Here is a 22,874-nt window from a genome sequence, read left to right as displayed (position 1 = left end):
CTGAACAAGAAAGATCAGCTGAGAGCTTTTGGGTAAAGCAAGTTTGTGTTAAACTATATTAAAATTGGTCCGAGCCAAGCGGAGGGAGACTGATTGAACATTGTGTTGGAACAGATCTGAGTCCGGCGGAGGGGGATCCGGGGTGAACCGCGAATTACCTGAGAAAATGGATACATGAAAATCCTACGAACATTGTGTTAAAGAAGATCTGAGCCCGGCTGAGGGGGATCCGAGGTGAATAGTAAATCACCTGAGAAATAGAGTACATGTGAAATCATGAAAATAAAATAACGTATTGTTTGTTTGTCGCATCAGGCCCTCTGAAAGAAGAGACTTAGAAAAGTAAAGAGACTTGGGCATGGAAGGCCCTGATGCTAATGTTTGAAATGCACCCTAGTGTTAGAGAAGACAGAGACTGTGCTAAGCTCGAGTGTGTCACCTTGTCCTGTGCTGAAATCACTGGGAAAGGAGGCCAACGGCCTGAATATCCTGACTTATCCTTTCTTTGACACTTCTTTTTTTACATAACACTGTGTCCCACACTATTTGTAATTAGAGGTAAGGATTGGCAATAGTTTTTTTTTTTATTATAGGCCCTTTTATTTTGACAAGACACCACTAGGACTGCGTTATTATTATTTGATGGTCGTAGCTTGCTCCCATCTTTAGTTTTAGGATTAGATAGGTGTTTTTCAAACCTTTTTCTAAAGTTCAATAAACACTCTTGAACTGTGGTCACTTGTGTCTGTCTTACTGTTGATACCATGCCTTCCTTACACTGCTCTTTACATTTATAATGGAAAAAACACCTTTTAAATTTTGCTCTACCTGCCATAGAATATTCCTCTGGAAAGACATGCACCGAGTGTGCAATTACTATCTCCCTAGTGTGAAAAACCAGAGAGTGTTTCACTACCCAAACCCTGGGGATCCTTTGCTCAGGTGGCCAGGGCACGGCCATCACCTTTGGATCCAGACCCTGGGGGTGGATAAGTGCAGGAGGATCACCTGAGTGAGAGGCCCTCGGGGAGTGGGGCAGAGACACCCGATGGCGAGACGCAGTATCCCCTTTCTTGCAGTTACCCACAATCGCACAACCCTGCTACCATTTTCGGACATTTCCAAACACACACCTTCCCCTCCCCATCTTCACATAGTACTGTGAAAAAGAAGAGACGATTGGGAATAGTACAGATTACCCGTATAAAACACCTTACGAAACAGGAAAGACTACCACCAACCACCCTCATGCTGTCCCACTAATGAGATCAGGCAGGGTCAGACACTTAATTGTAATTATTCACACCTGACTTCACTTGACTCGCCCAGGCAGCATAAAAGGCGAAGCAGGAAAGCACATTTTCAGCGAGATGTGGATGCTGGATGTGCAAGAAGCCAGAGGAAGACCAAAATAGCTGCAGAGACCATGGGAAACCTGGAGGAGGAGAAACCTGCCCTGACACTGGCCCTGAGAGTCCAGAGGAGACTGCACTGTGGAGAGAGAGTTGTACCTCCAGAAGACAAGACCAGGTGCAGCTGGGGTTGCCTGGCGGTACCCACAGCAAGACTCCTGCCCTGGGCCAGATAGGCGAACCCAGGTCTATGAGGGCCAGGTGGAGAGACCCTGACCTCAGATCAACATCCCCTTTTAGCTCCTGCAGTTTCCAATGCCAGAAAAGGCTGTTTTGGGGAGCTGTAAAGTGGGAGCTAAATGAGCTCAGTGCATTCTGAGACTAGGAGACCCAAGACCATTTTTGTGTGAATTGAGAATTTTGAAAGGAGGCTCGAGCCTGGCTGAGGGAAGCCTTCTCAGTGAGCTGTGAATCGTGAAGGGAATCTCGAACCCGGCTGAGGGAAGTCTTTATTGTGCACCTTGAGAGCTTGAAAGGAGGTGAGCCGCGCCTGAGCGAAAACTTTGCCGAACAAAACAGCACCAGTAGAGACAGCACAGCTGGTGAGTCGGAGTGACTGAACTTTGGGAGGCTAAGAAACGATACCATACGCAGAGAGGTCTGGTGCCACGTAGGTGCTAATTAGAAAGTTTCTGTTAGGTATCCACCTGATGCTAAGTGTGAGATAAAGGAATATTAAGATAAAACTGGTCATGCAACGGGCCAAGCTAAACCCTGTGCACTTTTGAAAGTCTTTGATAGTTTCAAGTGCATCACAATTGGTCCGAGCCCTGCTGAGGGGGATCCGAGGTCAACCGTGAGTCACCTGAGAAAGAATTATCTGAACATTGTTTTGAAGGAGATCTGAGCACGGAAGAGGGGGATCCAACGTTGAACTTTTTTTTTGAAAGGGATCTGAGCCCGGCTGAGGGGGATCCAGGGAAAAGACCCAAATTGATGTCACGCTCACCTGGTCTCCATGGAGGCGTCGCACGAAGCTGCACGAGGGACGTCTGCACGTATCTTCTCTCTCACTATTACTTCACAGGGGAGCGTTTGCCTAGAATGTTGAAACGAGATGTTAACCAGCCGTGAGGGGCGTGTTAGGCTCCCACCTCCCGTAACCTCTGAGTGCCCCTTTCTGCTTATGCCTCACCTTAGGTGTTTCAATTGCGGGTTCTCCGTCCTGCAACAGCATGCAGGGGTGCAGTATTGTTCCAGCCTCTCTCCTGGATCTAGTTGCTTCACTGATCCTGCGGGCTGTAGCGGAGTCTTGAATAACTTGACTCTATAGGTAAGTCTCTATGCCAATAGACTCTTGGTATAGTTTGCTTAAATGTCTTTTTTTGCCAAAGTTCTCACTGTTGTTCTTTATTTCTTTACAGGTGCCGTTTAGGAGGGTATCAGATGAAGGATTTCTGTCTCCCACGACGCTGAGCAGAATTCCTGCAGGTGAGTATTAGCATGAGTGCGCGGCGTCGAAATGTACTATAAATGGTTATTTTCCGGTGCACGACTAACCTGCTTTCTTTCTTTCCTGTTACGCAGGTGCGGTGTGGCTCCGGAGCAGCGATTGCGTGAAACGCTTCAATGGAATTCAGGAAGAGTGCAGCCTCAGGGGGAGTATTGTCTCTCTATGCGTGTGTTTCCTTTCTGCAGATGCGACGATCTGCAGAGCGGCTGAAGATAAAGCCTTTCGGATGGACCGCTTCTGGTAAGGACTCAACCGCTGTTCTTGTTCTTGTTCTCTCTTCGTTTCCTTTCTTCACAGACTCTGATGGTTTATGGTTCCCAAGACAGGCATGGCTGAAGATCGGGTAACTGGAGCTGAGCAGACACAGTGAGCGTTATGCTGGAGGAGTGCAGAATAACGTGAAGCGTGTTCTATCTGTAGAGTGTGGTTTATATAGCCCTGCACAAGTAGTCTCAGGTAAAGTAGTCCCTGCAGCCACACCCTACACAAGTAGTCCTAGGTAAAGTAGGCCTTCCAGCCACACCCGAAGCTAGACTGAATGGCTCAGTTCCTTCAGGCTGGGCTATGTGTAGTCCCATGCTGCTTACAACAAAATGGAATAATATGAGCCTGGCGCCAACTCCAGGAAGTCCTAAGGCAACCTTTTGGGGCCTTAAATGTCCCCATGGGTGCCGGTAACTGGGGTAGACTGGTCTGCTCCTGATGTCTGGGAGCATGCACCATGACAATTGAATACTGGTAAAAGGAAAAGAACATTTGTGTGTTGTGTTTGTACACCAGGCCCTCTGAGTGAAGAGACTTGGCACAAGTAAAGCGGCTTGGACACAGAAGGTCCTGACACAGAAGGCCCTGAACTGTGAAATGGAATCTTTATTCTCGTGCCGCAGAAGTTAAAGTATGTGCTTTGATCAAGTGAACCAATGTGGAGAAGGGGGGCCAATGGCCCAAATATCCTGACCTATCATTTTGTGAACAATTAGAGCCAGGGCAATTCTCAGTCGTACTGCGCCCAAGTATGCAATATAGGCATGTGTTGCAAGTAATTGAAGAGAGATGTGGTTATAAGTCCGATGGATTTATTTGCAAAGTAGCCTGACATGTGTTTCGAGTCTAAACCGACCCTTCATCCAGCTGCTTCCTTTCACATCACTTTGGCTTTTCCTGCTGTGCTGAAATTACCGCAATTGCGAAGCCGTGAGAGAGTTTTCTGGCATTGTCCTTCATTCAATTTATCTTAGGTCCCATCTCCCATTTACAGCCTCGGATGAAGAGTCGGTTTAGACTCGAAACACATGTCAGGCTACTTTGCAAATAAATTCATCAGACTTATAACCACATCTCTCTTCAATTACTTGCAACACATGCCTATATTGCACTCTTGGGCGCAGTGCGACTGAGAATTGCCTGTGCTCTAATTGTTTCCACAACAGTGGGTTGTACTTGGCAGTACTCCCACACCTCTCAGGCACCTGCAGCCTATGTGCACTCTTAATATTTATTCATACAAGCGCTGTGGTTTTGTGACTTTTTCTGCCAAACCTTTTTCTTAGAATTTTGTGAACACTTCTTTCTTTTTCATGAACACCACCCCACATTATTTGTAAATTAGTGATAAGGATTGGCAATAGGGTTTTGTTTTTAGTATAGGCACTTTTTAATTTGACAAGATTCCACTAGGATTGTATTATTATTATTGATGGTCATAGCTTGCTCTCATCCATAGGTTTAGGATTGGATAGGTGTTTATCTCACCCTTGTGAAAGTCAATAAACACCCTTGAACTGTGGTCACTTGTGTCAGTCTTACTAATGCCACCATGCCTTCCTTATACTAGGGACTACCCTAAAAAGCTTTGCAAGTCCTGAGAACTTTTCTGCCCGAAAGCTCTTAAAGACTGCGGAACCAAGTGCTGGGCCACGCTCGCAATACAGGCCAAAGCCTCCATCGACGTGACGGTGGATTCCAGCGAGGGCAGTATCGGTGTCCTTAGTGACGCCGAAGGAAACTGGGGTTCGTTGGAACGCCATGTGTGGGCCCCCGACTACACTAAGCAGGCCTGTGGATCTGTGATGGAGACGACACCCGGTGACCATAGCACACACACGTCCAAGCACATAGCCCATGGCCAACATTCGACAAAATCGTTGAGCGTCGAGGTCAGCAGAAAAAGCCTCTAGATCTTCCCTGTCCTCTGGGGCATAGTTTACGCTTTTGCCTCATGACAGGCCTCCGAAACCTGCCCCCAATGTCGGTTCAGACACCGCGCACAAAAAGGCCCTTATTTCGTGCACCAAAAAAACAGGCGGTGAAGGGTGCATCGGCGTCCCCTAAACATACGCCGAAAATGCAAGAACTAATTAAAAAACACGTACCTGTTACCCTGCTAAAGACAAAGTCACAGAAAAAATCGAAATCCTTGACGCCTTTGTCTTCCAAAAGCTCTCAGGTTATGGGTTCCTCCTCCCCTGTAGACACTCTCACAGGGGCTATGCATTATAAGGATCAGGCACTTTCCCCAACCACCCCTATGCCTTTAGGCTTTCCACCCTCCTATGACTGGACCCCTGAACAATTCTACAGAATTATGAAGAGGATGTCATGCTTTGTTGACTTCATGGACAAGCATCCAGAAGAACTAACGTCCCTTAAAGACGCCTCCCAGACAGGGGCTGCAAAACATCAGCCCCCTGCCAAAAACCACATCTTGACCCACAGCCAAGCACTTCCGCCCTAGGTCCCCTGGCCTCCACTTACCAAGACCCCTCCCAGGACATGTATGGTATTGATCTCTCAGGGTTGCAAGAACCAGGCTCTTAAGGAGACCTATACAGTCAGGACCAGTACTACGATGACGACATCTATGTCATACAGTCGCCTGACCTCCAAGATCAGCCGGTAGCAGATTCACCTGTAGATAATCAGCTCCAATACAATGAACTGCTGCTTCAGGCTGCCCAACATTTCAGTATTGACACCCAAGAGGCACAAGGAGACAAGGACTTTGTGAAGGACATTCTTGGCGACAAGAGGTCCGCCACTCAGTCTATCCCATTGTTACAGTCTATACAGAGACGTATACAGCCCTCCTTACTTACCTAACCTCACAAGGGCGCTTAACCTTAGAATAGAAACATTATTCAGGCCAGCGCCCACAGACCCCCTGTATTTTAGGGGTCAGCTAAAACCTGACTCACTGGTCGTCACTACTACCAGAAAGAGGGCTGGCACTCCTCTGGCATCGACTGAAGCCCTGCCAGACAAAGAAAGTAAAGAAATCTACACGTTCGGAAGGAAGGTCGCCTCCTCAGTGGCATATCAAGCTAGAACTGTAGCTAGTTATTGCTGCCACATGTCAGATGACTTGGAACACCATGTTGAAGCGGTTCCAGAACCCCTAAAATTACAATTACTAAGCACCATCGCAGAGGGTAAGCAGGTATCTAACTGCATCCTTAAGAATAATCTAGATGCAGCAGACAATGTGGGCTGCATCATTGCAGAGGGCACGCTGATCAAGCACCACGCCTGGCTCAGAGTGTCTGGTTTTAAATTAGAGACACAGGCCACCCTCCTCAACATGCCAGTGGAACCTAATGTTCCTTTCGTTAAGGCTGTCGAAGATCCCCTGAACAGTGCGAAGGAAGAGTATGACACTCTTAAATCCCTCTGCTAATTAACCAACACACCCCACATATTGGGGCTCATCAAACTCCAGAAGGTTTTGGGGTCAGGGTTCACAATGCTCTTCCGGATACACTCAGGGCAGACAGTCTTCAAATTGGGGCCCATCGCAAGTACAATCTTCCTCTTCTGGTTTTCAAAGAGGAAATAAAAGATCCAGAGTAAGAGGCAGAACCTCGCCTGGGAGAGGCTCCACCCCTCCCAAGCACAATCAATGATGCACTGCTACAGGTCCCCTCCCATGCCACTCCAGTAGGAGGCCGAATTTCCCACTTCACCCACACATGGGAGGGTATAAGGTCAGACAAGTGGGTGTTGTCCACCGTGGCAGGTGGATATTGCATCAAACCTTTACAAAAGCCACCCAACCGCCTGCCAAGACGCAGCAAGATGATGCCAGAAGAGCAGCGCATACTGTTGGAAGAAGTAAATACACTGCTGGGAAAGGACGCCATAGAAATCGTCCCAGCAAAACAGGTAAACAAGGGTATTTATTCAACGTACTTCCTTGTGCCAAAGAAAGACCTTATCATGTGCCCCATCCTAGATTTGTACCTGGCAAACCAATATGTCTAACACCAAATGTTTTGCATGACCACACTTCAAGAGGTGATCCCCTCCTAAAACGGGGGGACTACATGGCAACATTGGATATGAAAGATGCTCCCTGCGCACAGAAAATATCTGTGATTCAAAATAGCGGGAGTTCACTACCAGTTCAAGGTACACACATCACGTCAGCACCAAGAGTTTTCACAAAGGTTCTCGCAGTAGTGGCAGCACACCTGCGCAGGAAGTCAATTCCAGTATACCCTTATCTGGGTGACTGGCTAATCAAAGGGGGAATCTCCTCAAATGAACGATAAACCTTCTTTTCACTTTGGGTTTCTCCATCAACGAAAAGAAATCAAGTCTAGTCCCCAGCTAAATAAACAATTTCTGGAAGCAATTCTAAAGACGAAAGAGGAGCTGGCTTTCCCCTCAAACGAGAGAGTACAGAACATGCTGTTGCAAGTACCTCACTACAAGGTGTAAGGAAGGCATGATATCAACAGTAAGACAGACACAAGTGACCACAGTTCAAGGGTGTTTATTGAACTTCAACAAGGGTGTGATGAATGCCTATCTAATCCTAAATCTACAGATGGGAGCAAGCTACGACCATCAAATAATAATGATACTGTCCTAGTGGAGTCTCGTGAAAATAAAAGGGCCTATACTAAAAAACGTATTGCAAATTCTTACCTCTAAATACAAATAGTTTTTTATGAAAAAGAAAGAAGTGTTCACAAAATGATATATGTCAGGATGTTCAGGCCGCTGGCCTCCCTGCCCCATGTTTTCAGCACAGGACAAGGTGGTTCACTCGAGCATAGCACACTCTCTGGTTTCTTCGGCATGAGGATACAGTTCCATTACCAGCATCAGGGTCTTCTCTTTCCAAAACAAAGTCTCTTGATTCAGAGGGGCTGATGTACCAAAACAAACAAAAAGATCCTTTCCTCTTACAAGTACTCAATTCAGATGTATCACTCTTCACCATGGATCCCCCTCAGCGGGCTCAGATCGCTTTTATACAACGATTGGTACTTTGGGTCCCAATCTTTCATGCTCAGATCGCCTATTCCAATGTTCAGAGATTATTCTTTTTCGGGTGACTCAGGGTTGACCCTGGATCCCCCTCAGCCTGGCTCAGATCCTTCCTTTTACACAATTAATCTCCCTCAGCCAGGCTCAGACCAATTTCAGTTTGCATTAACTATCGAAGACTTTTGAATGTGCACAGGGTTTAGCTTGACCCGTTGCAAGATCTCTTCGATTTCACAATTCCTTTTTTACTTTTGCCACCTCTCAGTTGGATACCTAACAGAGACCTTCGAATGAGAACCAAAGCAGCGCCAGACCACTGTGTATATGGTATCTATCTTGGCTTCAAAAGTTCAGTCCCTTCTTTGATGTTCAATTATATTCACGTCGCTCGTCACATACGCTTCACACACTATTCTCGTCAGATTTCTCCATACAATGTTGCTGTTTCCAACCTTGGTTCTAAAACAGACTGGTCTGCTGTCAGTCTCCCCGACTCACCGGCTGTGCTGACTTTACTGGTGCTGCTTTGGTGTAGGAGCCCAGGACAGTACCACAGTGCAAATGTGCCTTGGCTATCGATGCATTCACTTAGTTCCACAAGTCATAGAGTTCGGTCTATGGAACTCTATGGATATCCTAAAGGAGGCACAGAAACCCAACACCAGACACTGCTACTTCAACAAGTGGAAGAGATTTGTGATATGGTGCAAGTCACAATCTATAGACCCAATCAAATGTTCTCCAGCTATCATTCTGCATTACATGCTTTACCTACTAGACTCCGGCCTAGTATTCAACTCCATCAAAGTACACCTGGCGGCTCTGTCAGCTTACACCATTTCACAGTGTCCTGGTGGAAAGTTCCTGTCATTAAAACATTCATGGAAGGGGTAAAGAGGCTATACCCTCCTATCTCTAACCCTCCACCGGGTTGGGATCTTAGTGCCATGCTCTCCGAAGTCATGGCTCTGCCCTTTGCCCTACGCACAAAGCGAGCCTAAACCATTTGACTTACAAGACTGCATTCCAAGTATCTATCACCTCTATAAGACGAGTCAGCGAGCTACAGGCTTTGTTCGTACAAGACCTTTCTTCATAATCCACAAAGACAAGGTTGTCCTCAGAACACATCCTAGGTTTTCACCTAAGTTCATTTCAAAGTTCCATGTTAATCAATCCATAGAACTTCCTACAGTCTTTCAAAATCCATTCAACTCAGTGGAGAGAAGCCTATGCTTGATATATGGAGGGCGGTCTTGTACTGCGTGAACAAAACTAAACCCCTAAGGAAAACAGACCAACTCTTTCTTTCCATAGGACCTGGACATATCAAAAAACGCCATCTCCAAATGGATAGGTAGTGCATACAGCTCTGCTATTCCCTATACAAAGGAGTTTTACCTTTCACTCCCAGGGCTCAATCTACCAGAGGTACCAGAGCTACCATAGCCTTCATTTCAAACGTTTCTCTAGACGCCATTTGCAAAACTGCTACATTGAGTTCCATTCATACTTTCACACAGCATTATTACATTGACACTCACTCTAAAGCAGATTCACAGGTGGGCAAACGGTTTTAAAACATCTATTTGCCGCTGTAACTTCTCACATCCCACCTCCTTCTCCAGATACAGCTCGCTAATCTATGCAGAGCATGTGATCTAAGCAGATCCACAAGCCTCAGATGGGATACATTTCTCACCCTAATCGTAACTCTGATGCTTGTTTCTGCTTAGATTCACATGCGCCCACCCGTCCTCCCCTTCTGGAGTCGAAGGCGCATAGATGTATTCGGGTTTATCACTGTTTCTGCTTTATCACACCTGTACTCTCACTACACTTCATGCAACCTCATTTCAGAAACAAACAATCTGAGGGACCTCGAAACGTGAAGGACCATGGGTACAGTACACGTCACACTAGGGATAGTATTACTAACACGCTCTGTCGACGTCCGTTTTTGACTTTTGCAAACAAATCTTGTAATACTCTGACTACCACTAGATGTCGGACTATGCAGAGCATGTGAATCTAAGCAGATACAAGCATCAGAAATACGATTACGGTGAGTTAATGTATGCCTTATTCATATATCAACCTATACATATATAAATCATTAAAACAATCTTTTTTTGAATTCTAAAAGAAGCAGGTGTATAAACACCTCATACAATGCAAATCAATTATGACAAAGAAGGTAGGTGGTGGGGTTAGTAAGGAGCGCCATTGTTCAACAGATTCATTTTGTTCCTTTTTCCTTGCCTCATTTTCAATTATAGAAACAAAGCACTGGTCCCGACCTACAATTGCTTAGTTAACACATTTGCTTGGCCATTCTCATACATCACAATCATCTTGATAGTTCATTTGGCCAAACCTATTTTTGCAAAATACCCCAGGGCCAGAAAAGCCTTGGCTTTGGTATTTCTCGTCTCAGACCTCTTCTAATTTGTGGTGCAGTGTATTTTAAAACAAAAACATGTTGACACTTGTGTGTTTTCGGCCTCTTAATTAGGGGTCAGCTCTCTTAAAACAGAGTGCTCCTCACAATTTCTAATCAGGCCTACATCAGGATAGATACACATTTTTGCCGCAACTCCTTATATAGCAAACAAAGCTTCTGGACAGAGGTACGACAAGCCTTCTTTTTCACTTTATCAGTGACAGCTCTTGGGACCTTTCAATGTTGCCCCTTCATTTGCAATTAATGCTGCAGCCAAGCTAGAAGAAACGTTCTTCAGTCTCAATTCCATCAAACATTGCCGGTTCTATGTGATTACAACAAATCAAAAAATAGCTAATTAAATCTTAACGAAAAAGAAATACTGATTTTATTTTAATTGTCTAATCCCCACTCGAAAGTACTCGCAACACCTTTTAACCCCTTAACCCCAACCCCCATATATTTATTTTTCTGTATTTTTTTGTTAATATTTCATTTGTTATTTTTTTTGTTATACTTACTGGACACCACATTAACGGGTGTATTTCTTGGGACTTTTATCCTTCACATGCTTCTAAAGGTTATTTGTGGATTACTTCTCACGTATGGAGACTTCCATTCAAAATCAGGCTTGTGTTCTCTGCTGGTCTGACCGCACGCTGTTGCTTCCAGAGTCAAACTGTGGAGAAAAATAACCTATAGAAGCATTTGAAGAATAAAAGTTGCAAGAAAGACATGCGTTAATGACAGCAGCAGTCACAGATGTCGTGGTCGAAGAAAGCCTCCTATCTCAGGACCTGTGGATGGTGGGGTGCCAAGATTTCGCAGGAGGGCTACATGCTGGACAAGCTGAAGACCTCTTGATTTCCGGGCCAAAACTCGGAACGACTGTGCTTCTACTGCGGTAGCCCAAAATAGAGTTGGTCAGCCCACTGGATGGCCCGGGCACACTTACGAAGGCTCTAACTTGCTGGGTTACCAGAAGACGGCGGGCCAGTTTTTCCCACTGGTCCAGAGGGTTGACGCATCGGCTAGGGTCTTCAGAGATCAGTAGCCAGGCAGGGCTCCACCGGGACTGCAGCAAGAGTTGGTCGCCAGGCCTCTTTTGGATGCTTCCACGGATCTTCCTTCTTCTGCATGTCTACTCAGAAAACGTGGCTCCTCTTCAGATCTTCTGGAAGAGTTGCAGGACACCTCTTCTTATCCCAAAGTCACGTGAGTGATCAGACTCAGCTCGCCAATGGAAAGATCTGCCCCACACATGCACACCAGCAGGAGTCCAATCAGGGACCACTGTGGGTCTGACTCATGCATGCACGCCAGCAGTGGTCCAATCAGGGACCACTGTGGGTCTGACTCATGTAAGCACTGTAGACATTCTGGCACCAGTATGTGGATTAGGACCAGACAGTCCCAACCCACTTCCTGGGAACCCACACACAAGGTATGCACTAGTCCGCGAAAAGCAGGGTTTTCCCAGGCAAGTGCATGACCATAAATGGAAATTCCTGACCCAGCAAGGCAGGAGGAAGACCAATGGACAAGATGGCCAAGGAACAAACAGGCAACCTTGTTGCATGGCCATGTTGGGACACTTGCCACTCTTAGTAGCCAAAAGCAGTAAACGCGGTAAGGCTAACAAAAAGTATGAAAAAGTAACTGCTACCATCAGTTTGTCCTCATGCCCATGTCAAAGTAACCAAAAATCGCTTTGAGTGAAATCTAGGGTTTTACAAAAGAAACCCCATTGCATTGCATTGGAAGATGCATTGTGTAATGTTACAAATTACCCAAAAAGGTAAGAAAACATTCTGATGATTTTTCTGAAAAATGGGAAGAAAATAAGTTCACAAATGCATCAATAATCAAAACAGCAGAAGCACATGATGGGTCCATCAAAGGAAAACTAAGAAAAGGGAAGGAAAATTCACAAACAAAAAAATGCGCATATTAGTAAGATTCTTGCCAACAGGGAGACATGATCAGAGGCAAAGCACGGGGTAAGGCAAATTCCAATAGTGCAATGAAGTGATATGAAAGGGAGCCCAAGTCAACCACCAGTTGGTGCGAGCATGGACAAATGCTAAAACGGCATGTGAAGGCTACATAGGTCTGAATCCATGGGAACCAATTGAATGGGGGAGCAGAATGAACCACTCGTGGTCTGGGCTGAAATGCAAATGTGAACAAAAGTAATACATACCAAAGTCATGCCTGGCAGCTAAAATCGCCAAATAGTACTATGAATAAGTACGTTCAAGGCCAGATATGCTAAATAGAAAATCAACCAAAAAGACCTGAATGAGGGCACATGCGAGCAACAACAACTCGAAAAACGCTGTGCGGCGTGTAGCATAGTATACCTGTTGTCAAGTGTGTGATGAATCTAGCAATATTGCCACTGATCCTCTGGGGGGAAGCTTCTACATGGCCAGGGAAAGGCAGAAACTACCCGACTCTAACCCTGGGGGTGGCTATCTGCAGGAGGACCATGTAGGGGAAGACAAACTCCAGAGGGACAGAAGAATACTAGATCAAAATAGTCTGCAGTCACAATTCTCAATGACACATGTATGCCTTTACAACATACATAAATGGCTTATTGTGGTATAGATGAAGACATCCCATTTTACTGCAGTCAAACACCTCATGTGCACCCCCACCCCTTTTCAGTACTAAAACGAGGAAGAGGAATGAAGTGATAAAGATGACCAGAAGCGGTAAGCCCATGCCGGTTCTAGTCTTTGGAGGGAGTTAAATCGTGCCGGGAAGTTTAATGTTGACACAGCTGAGAGACCACCGGAACAAAGAGAGAGGCAGAGGCTGTCTCTGTCAATGACTTGTTCTGATGCTGGCCAGAACGCTGAGGACAAGCAGACCGCCAGAAGCAGCGCTGACACTGACACGAACGGCGTGCAGGAGAGGCGAACCAGAGGAAGCTAACCGCTTGAGGTCTCGAAGCAGCGAAAGCCGTGCGCAGCAGAGGAGAGCAAAGCAAATGCTTAGCCTCTCACGGAAAGCACGCTGAGTCAGCAAACCTAAGAAGACTGAGAAGGAAAGACAAGAGGAGCACCGAAGCTGCCAGGTAAGCCCAGGGAAAGTGAATGGGTTCCCCAGGCATGTGTAGGCGAAGGCTGTGTCGTGTTAAATAAGATCATTGAAGAAGTTGATGCAGATGCAAGCAATATTAGAAAAGAGTCGATGAACCAACGTTTCCAAACAGGAATTGGAGTGAGTGCGAACAGTGCTGGAAAAAGGTTGAGGACTCCATATCTGAAGGAAGAAGTGAAAGCAGAAACAAGCTGTACTGAGAATGGGTCGATGACCCAATATTTTGAAAAGATTGTTTTGTGGATGACAAAGAAAGTAGTTGGAGAATGGAAAAGCCCTGGCAGGTTAGTGAGCCTGGCAAATAGTGAGAGTGAGGCTCAAACCCTCAGGAAAAGTGAACTTTGTGAAACATTGTGATATCCTGGCAGGAGAGTAAACCAGGAGAAGTAAACTTTGTGAAACATTGTGATATCCTGGGAGGAGAGTAAACCAGGAGTGGGAAACGAAGCAAGCCTGATGTTTAGAAATGTGTCAAAGCAATATATAAAAGGGAAGAATTATACATCTTTATGGAATCAGTGGAAAGTACTAAATACCCTGGCAGGAAAGTACACCAAGGACAAAAAGAGGAGCAATCAGTGGAGGAGGGTAGGGCGGTACCCCAAGAAAGCAAGTGGAAGATACAGGCCCTCATTACAAGTCAGGCGTGAAGGGTTTAACGGCGGCGTCGGCGCCGTTAACCTTTAACGCCTGATTAAGAGGTCCCGGGTTTTAACGCCTGCTTTTTGCAGGCGTTAAAACCCATGCCGCAAAGTGACCTTGGTGCTAAGTACGGTGCCGCAATTTGCGGCACTGTACTTTGCGCCTTTCCCCATTCCCATTATGCCCTATGGGGCAAAAATGGGAATGGGGAAGGGCAAATGGTGAATGGGGAATTTCCGCCCCACTCACCTTGGAATGGGGCGGTAATTCCGCCATCCACCATGGCGGAATCGTAACCTTAGCGGCATGGACCATGGTGCTAATAGCACCATGTTCCTCCGCCAAGGTTGTAATAAGGGCCACAGAGTGTTAATAACTGTGAAAGTTCAGGGGAAGGGTAATCCCTCTTGAGATTTTGAAGTAAAACCTTGAGAATAGCACTGGAACTGTGCAGCAGAGAAGGGTAGAGCTATACCCTCAGAAAACAAGTGGAAAATACAGAGTGTGATGAACTGGAACAATTAAAAGGAATTGTGTATTTGAAGGGAGATGCAGGGGAAGGTCAAACCCCTTGAAATGTAAAATAAAGAGCAGCACCATATGTGTAAAGGAAACACATGGAAAGATCCATATCATTTAAGATTGTGAATACTTAAAGTAAAAAACTGAAGGTGGAAGGAATACAAGGGAAAAGAGGAATCTTCTCATAAAAGACGTGAAGACCTAAATGTATATTTTACATGTGTAAGTCACTCTGTGTCCTGATGTTCCTCTTCCCAGCTGCAACAAGCTCTCAAAGGCATCTGCTCATCTTGGGTTTCGGCTCGTGCATTCATGCCAGGGTAGCTTGTCAAGGCAAAGGTCTTCTCCTTTATTCTTCTTCTTACGTTCTGAAGTGAAGGGTTTACTTATGGAGCTGCGGCAGTCATGTACAGTCTTGTTAAATGGAACCTAATAAGGTGGGTGAGCCCCTTTAACCCGTTGACACCTGGGGCATGAGAACAGCAACAAAACAACCAAGTGGTGTCATACGGGTACACAATATCTTTAAAGATTTTTTTTTTAAAAATATACACTTCAAAACATTAATCCTCTAAGTCACTGTAATCGACATATGAAAACACATAAACGGTACAAAAACACATATTTCTTTTAATTTTTCAATTTTGGTGGATAGGAAGCAATTGATAACACTGTAGAAAACGGTGGTCAGTCATAATGTAGAATGCAATAATGTCGAAAGTCAAAATGTCGAAACATTTTTTTAGAAAACAATAATGTCGAAAACCAATAATGTCGAATTTATTCTACATTTTTTCGAATTTTTCGAAAAAAAATAAATAAATATATATAATTAAAATGTGTTGAGTATGAAGGGTGAGAGGGTGGTGGGGGGTGGAGGGTGGCCGGGGGGTGTTGGGTGAGGGGGGTTGGGGGGACCCACCCCTAGTAAATGATACTCTTCTTGATTATGTATTTATTGACAGTGCTAATTGACATTTTTTTTCGACATTTTTTTTTATGAAAAATGACTCTTTTCATTATATGTATAGGTTTTCGACATTGTTTTCTACATTTTTTTTCGACATTTTTGTAAGTCGACATTTTTTTTTCTACATTATGACTATAAACCGTAGAAAACATATAATGACATGACAAATAACATCAACACATTTAGAAGTCGCTATACACATACATGACATGGAAAAAGGTAATGTTCTAACAAAACAATACTTGTGAATTTGACAACTATTGCACCACACCCAAATTCGCCAACAGAATCATCCAAAACAGTCGTAGCCGAATTTCATTTAGCATTCTAAGCTAATCATGGTAAAAAATGACACCATACAAAGCTTGATACTGTCAACTAGCTGAGGTCACATAGAATGTTAAATATTGGATCATATAAGCATGATCAAAAGACTTTCCATAAAGATTTTTTATACATGTTGTTATAATGTGATAGAACATTCATCTGTCTTCTTCAAGACCAAAGAAATGCTTCAAGGCATGTAACAAAACATGAACAGTTAATTGCCATAATCAGTTACCTTCCTCATAAATCCAATCTGATTGATTCTATTTAAAGTCATGTAGCAATCACCAACAGTATGCACCTCTCTCCCCCTTTTCTAGTACTGAGACGAGGAATAGGGATGCAGTAATGAGGATGATCACACGCGCCAACCCAAAGCTGCATTCTAGTCATTGGAAACTACTGAGCTAGACCGGAACATTTATAATGCATACAGCTGAGCAATCAGAGGGAGAGAGACAGAGCGTGCCACTGCATCCAACTTCTTCTGATGATGTTTGCGACACCGGTGGAGAGCAGAGCGTGGAACGCAGCTCAGAAGTTGATGGAAACAGCCTGCATTGCAAACAAGCTGGGAGGCGTTCACCGTGTCCCTGTCACGGGCAGCTGGAGCTGCCAGACAGAGAAGGAAGCCAAGCAGGAATTAATCGATTTACGGAAGGATTTTCGGTCAACGGGTGAGAAGCGCAGATGACGGAAAAATGCGACGATCGCCGAAGATGGCAAGAGACGCTGATAAGCCCAGAGAGAGTACATGGGTTGCGGGGCACTTCAGGGTGAGTACCGTTTACCGCACATAACGTGAGAGAGCACAAATGAAAGAGTTGATATAATTGATGATAATACGAACATTGTGGAAAGCCTAAGTAAGGCATTATAATTGATACAGATATGAACATTATGAAAAGCTTAAGTAAAGTTGATGTACATATTGTGAAAAGCCCAAGTGATGGCAGTAGAATTGATACAGATACAGATACGAATATTGTTGAAAGCCTGAAACAAGACAGTGCAATTTATGCAGAGCTGGTGAAAAGAGGGTCAATGACCAAATACTGGAGAAGTATTATTTGATGAATAGAAAATATAGTGAAAAGAGAGCAAAGAAGCCCTGCAAGAAAGTGGTAACACCCTGGCAGGAAAGTAAACCAGGGGTGAGAGGAGAAGGACTGAGAAAGCTCAGGGATTAAAACCCCTCTGTAGAAGTGAGAAACCATAAACATCAACACAGAAAGGGAAGAGCCAGTCCCCTTTGAGTATTAAAGGAAGCAAGAGAAGTAACAAAACAGTGAAACCCTGGCAGGAGAGTAAACCAGGGGTAATAAATAATAGAATAGACCTGAAAGTGTGGAACAGTAATCAAAAGGGAAGATCCATACACTTTATAAGGATAAATTATAATACCCTGGCAGGAAAGTATACCAGGGAAAGAAGAAGTACTAAGGAAAGCTCAGGTGTCAGAACCACTTTTTGTAATCGTGGAACAGTGATAAAATGAAAAAGGTAAGAACCAGATCTCTTTAAGGATAAGTGTTATTCAAAAGAACTGTATATTGTGGAGAAGATTCAAGGGAAGAACCTTCCCCTTGGATACTTTGGAACTGTGATAAAACAATATTTAAAGCCAATAGAAGAAATCTAAGGGAAGGGAGAACCCCTTTCCTGATGGAACATTATTCCTTTTTATTTCTGCACTTTGGAACTTTATATTTGGAACTTCAAGAATAAGCTATATGTTTATAGCTCAGAGAACCCCCCATGTGCACCTTGTATTTAGTTTAGCATATTAGGGTCAGTTTAGGTTTTTGGATACAAGACTGGGGACGCTTTATTTATTTAACAACCTCAACACAGACATTGCTTAGTTCTGTTGAGGCAGGGAAACCCCTCGTAGATCAGGGGATAGACAGGATTTTCCCAAACCCTCTTAACATTTTGACAATAAAAGTCTGTAACCAACATTAAACATGCCACTGTGTCCGTGTCTTACTCTTGTTCCCGGTTATAGGTCAAAGGATCAACAACCAAAGGACCGACACCAAAGGACCGAAAACCAAAGGATCTCATATTTTTTTCCTTTTTTGAACTTTTTTTTTGGGGGGGTCCCCCCCAATCCCCAATTTTTTACTAAAAACCATTTTATTACCTCTACGAAAACCTAAAAAAATATATAATAAAAAAAAAACATTCGATCCTTTGTCCTGTCGACCCTTTGGTGTCGATCCTTTGTCCTGTCGATCCTTTTTTTTCGATCCTTTGACTAGACACCCTTGTTCCCTACACACCACTTGGTTGTTTTGATGGCAGTCTTGTAAAATGGCCATTCTCTCTTGTTTTATGAGAATACAATTGTCTTTCCAGTCGTTCTCTGGACGCCCAGCAGCAGAAGCATTTTCCCTTGTCATCCCTGAGCAGAACATGATTCCTCCAATCTGCCTTGTGTCCCCACTATCGAAAAAGCAAACTTGCTCTACCTCCGCCACACTAACCACCTCAGTATCGTTTCTCTTCCAGTAACCACTGTGCCAAATGGGCAATCTTCCAGAGATTCACATGCAACCCCGCTGAGGTAGGTACATGCAGTTTGCACTATTTACACTACATGAATCCAGGATTGCCACTGCGGACAAAGTTTAAGGCCCTCATTGGAATGAGTGGAAAAGGCCCAATTGAACTGGATGGGCTACTAGTCCAGAAGGGTGATCTGTATCAATGCATTATCGGTCACCAGCCTGACGACGGAGAATATTCAAAGCATGTGAATCTATAAAAGGCAACAATGCTGACGAACCGTAGTTATAGGTAAACTGCGTTTTCAACAACGCTTTCTGTAGTCGACACTTTCCTTGAATCCTAGGACTATGGCAACCGCCTCCATCCCAGTTTCCCAAATCATCCCTCAGTATCAGATAAAGTGCAAAGGAGGCGTCTTCAAATCAGGCGGCCAAGTTATGCAATGCGCTCTCTGTGTCCTTCAAAAGCCTGATGATAGTTTGGTTTCAAAGTCTCAGCAAAGATCACATGTACTCTAGTGACTAGAGACCATTCTTAAGGGATCTGACTTCCATTATGAGTGCACATGATTATAATCATAGTGTGAGGGCACAGATAGAGTGTGAGGTGTTGGCCAAAGGAGAGGGACATAGCAGTGGTCTTTTATCTAAAGGTACATGATGGGCTGGATATATCTTATGTAGCCATATGGACTATTTTGCGCACCTATGAACTGCGACGACGCTAGGAGCGTGCTTATCGTCATGCCCCTTGCTGCTGGCAGCATTGCATTCATGTACCTTTCAACACCCCTATTTTTCTTTGTCTTCGCTTTGTCCAGAGGAGAACCTCGGGGAGGGCATCTGCAGAGGAGGAGAAACCACAGAAGAAGGATGCAAAGTCTGTGAAATCCAAGACGAGTGATCTTGGCAAGCGAGAGAGGCATCGCTGAGGGGATCCTGAGCCAGACCGGGAGGCCTGGTAACTGTGTCTAAGAGACACTTGCAACCAAGGACTGCGTCTCAGAGCAAAAATATAATGAGAAATAAAATCAAGTACATGAACCCCTAGAGAGTATTCTGGTATTCCTTTGGTGTGAATGTGAATCCCATTTGCTCTTTCTGGCGTAAAATCTTCATAGGTCATGGTGCCGGAGATTACTGGGTGGGTGTGTCATAGGGGCCGGATACCCCCACCCACGATGAGATGCTGGTTCCAGAGGTGGTACATGGCATTTACCATGGCCACTCGCCTCTTCCCAAGGCTATGACATGGGATTGCCACTATATACATGCACAACCGCGTGCAGGGGATCAGAGCAGTGTTATTCAGTCCCACATTCCAATTCACCTGAGGCCACGCTGGCAAGCAGAGGTTGTCTGGCAGCATTCAGCATGTCAAGGTCCTCCCTATAGTGACAACCTTACAGGTATAGACATAAAGATGGCAGACAAGCCTCAAGAATGCTTGGTCTGTGGAGCCGCGCACAGCAGTGGTTTCCAATTAGAGGCAGGTGAATTAAGTTCCTAGCCCACTTTGCACCAATCTGGGCACCATACTAATTGTTACACACAGTGGTAAACACACCCATGGAGGGCAGACCCAGAGCCAGGGCTTAGGGCTCAATAAAACGCATAAGTGTCTGTGGAGGTTTGAGGGTGTGTGGAACTGGAGATTGAGTGTTCAAAGTGGATGGTGATGAAGAGAGATGGAGGAAGAAGATTGGTGGAAGCTCAGGTGGAGCCACAGAGGGGAAGGGCAGAGGTGGTTAAGGTATAGACCACCAGGGATAACAGGGAGTAGAAAGAGAGAAATAAGGGTACCTGGGATGGAAGAAGGGAGTAATATCTAGTGCTTGAAGGAAGTTGGGATAAGCAGGAAGGAACTGGTAGAAGGTGTTAGAGAAATAAGATAGAACATCCAATAAAAGGAAGGAAAAGGGCCGAGAGGATAGCTCTGGGGCAGTGCATAGCAACACATGTTCGAATTCAGGTCCCGCACTTAGAGGCGGGTCTCCAGTATGAGGTACATAATAAATGTTTAATTTATTTAAAAGAAACCAGAAGGTTGCCAGGAGGAGTGATAGGAAGGAGATGGATTAGAGAACGAGGGGATGTGGGTAGAAGTTGCCAAATGAAAGCCATAGGTGATTGGGGAAAGAGGATGTCATCATCCACAGAACACGCCCCTTTTGAACTTCCTGGTCCCTATCACAACGGGGCTTGCACTCCTTGGTACTCCCAACATGGCTGTCTAAATGGTACGCCTTCCACCAGCCTCCACGTCAGACGTAGCGTATTCTACAAATAGACCACGCCCCTGCGGCCCCGTGCATCTCAACGCTATCGCTGGTAGTGGCTAGACGTGTGCTCCATAGTTCGCTGAACTATTCTCCTGCTCCTGGTTCCCGGACCCTCTAAATCCCATCTCCCTTCCTCCCTCTTCTCTCTACCTTGCTTCCCGGATTTCGTGTGCCGTCTTCTTGTACACCTTCCTCGTTTCCTGGACTTCCCGGAGCCTCTGAGTGTCCCGGAACACTGAATGCACGCTGGAGCCAGAAGAGGCTCGCACGGGCTTGTACAAAACCCGATCCGTGCGCAAGAAGACTCCTCCCAAGAAATCCTGCAAGGATCGATCTCAGGTGAGAAAGGGGGAAATCCGTGACAGAGGAAGGAGGGTGAAAGGAAACATCAGGAGGAGGGGGAAGGAGACATTGGCGAGAGAAAGATGGGTGGAAGGCAGTGTCAGCAGGAGACTAAGAAAACCTCTGAAGGAGAGCAGGCAGTAAATCAGGGGAAGCCCTGCCTAAGCCCTATAGAGGGCAGAGCATGAAGAGGTGGAGGTACAAGCATGTGGCCGAGGAAGTGGTTGAGCAGATACAGTTGGACGATACCAGAATGGGTGAGACAAGAGAAGTTCTCCTAACACGAGACTGCAGTGAGGTTATCAAGGAGGACCGTAAGTATGGGATATTGAAGGACAGTGCCATGACTATAAGAGAGGCCAATTCAGACTACAAAGCTACTGTTAAAAGTTCTGGGGTTTTAATTCAATACAGCTGTACCCCAGCATCTGCCCTTAACCAGCCTAACACACAGGCATACGTCGGACCCATGGAACCCTCAGAAGATGTGGCGCCCTCATCGAGGATGAGGAGCAGAAGATGAATGTCAGTGAACTAAGGAGATATGACAGAAGTGAGAGGGATGCCTAAACCTCTCAGGACTGGGGGCGACTGTTGTGAGAAACCCAAAGGCATTCTCACACCTATTCCCCTGGGATCTTCTATTCAGGTGGCCAGGGAAAGGCCATCGCTTTTGGACCGTGACCCTAGGGGTGGACAAGCGAGGGAGGATCACCGGAGTGGAGGGTCTCTGGGGATTGGATAGAGAATGCCGGAAGGTGAGACATGGTATTCTCTCTTTCCCAACTATCCATCACCCTACTCTCCCTCAGCCTTTATGGGCTATTATAAGTCCTATTATGTTCCCCCTCCCCATTTCCCCCCATTTACTGAGATGAGGAAGAAGCATCCGGGAGTAATGCAGATTACCTATGGGACATGTGCCTATAGTACTGAGAAGAGGAAGATGACTAGAGAGGGACACTGCAACATCACCAGCGTGTCCCTCTAATTAGGTCAGGCAGAGTCAGGCACTTGATAACAACTATGAACACCTGTACTCTATTGAACACCACTCTAGTACTGAAAGGAAGAAGGGTCCTAAGAGTCAGGCATGTTCCAATAATTGGCCTGATTGGAGTCAGGCAAGGGACGCCAAGGACTCAGACCTGAAACCCGTTGACAATGCTCAAGTGTATATAAGGCAGAACACATAGCGGAACAGAGAACTGCAGCTAGGAGAGCAACAGGGAGGCTGCGTGGCTGAGCCCAGCAGATGATCCCTTTTTGTGTGGAGCTTTACTAAAGTAAGCAAGTGAGCCATGGGTGTAGGGCAGAAAGCTGCAGAAGGACGACTCCGAGGAGTCTGGAGAACAGTGGGATGCCGAGACGCTGATCCGGTGTGCTGTAAGGGTTACACCGTGGCAAGAGAGCTGTGTCTCCTAGGAGCCGGACTTAGGCGTATGCAGTCCTGTGGGCCATGGCCAGGCAGATGCTCGTTACCCTGGGAGGAGTCCAGGTCCCAGGGGTATCTGAGGGGCAGGTGGTGAGCCCTCCTGATCACCTTGTGTGAGTTTCTGTATGCTGAGAAACCCGGTACGCGTGTG

The 22,874-nt window shown here is 45.5% G+C and overlaps 1 protein-coding gene across 1 annotated transcript in view; it reads left to right on the top strand.

Moving 5' to 3' along the window:
* Positions 1 to 19,664, top strand: part of C5PHXorf65 (chromosome 5p CXorf65 homolog) — a 310,330-nt gene extending 290,666 nt beyond the window's left edge. The window contains exon 6 of the mRNA XM_069612252.1: positions 19,486 to 19,664. Coding sequence (XP_069468353.1) covers positions 19,486 to 19,596 — 111 coding nt within the window. The 3' untranslated portion in view covers positions 19,597 to 19,664. The remainder of the gene's footprint in view (positions 1 to 19,485) is intronic.
* The last annotated feature ends 3,210 nt before the right edge of the window (positions 19,665 to 22,874 follow it).

Source organism: Ambystoma mexicanum, chromosome 5p (genome assembly GCF_040938575.1).
Source record: "Ambystoma mexicanum isolate Mex_15411 chromosome 5p, UKY_AmexF1_1, whole genome shotgun sequence".
NCBI lineage: Eukaryota > Metazoa > Chordata > Amphibia > Caudata > Ambystomatidae > Ambystoma > Ambystoma mexicanum.
This window is presented reverse-complemented; position numbering and strand designations above follow the sequence as displayed.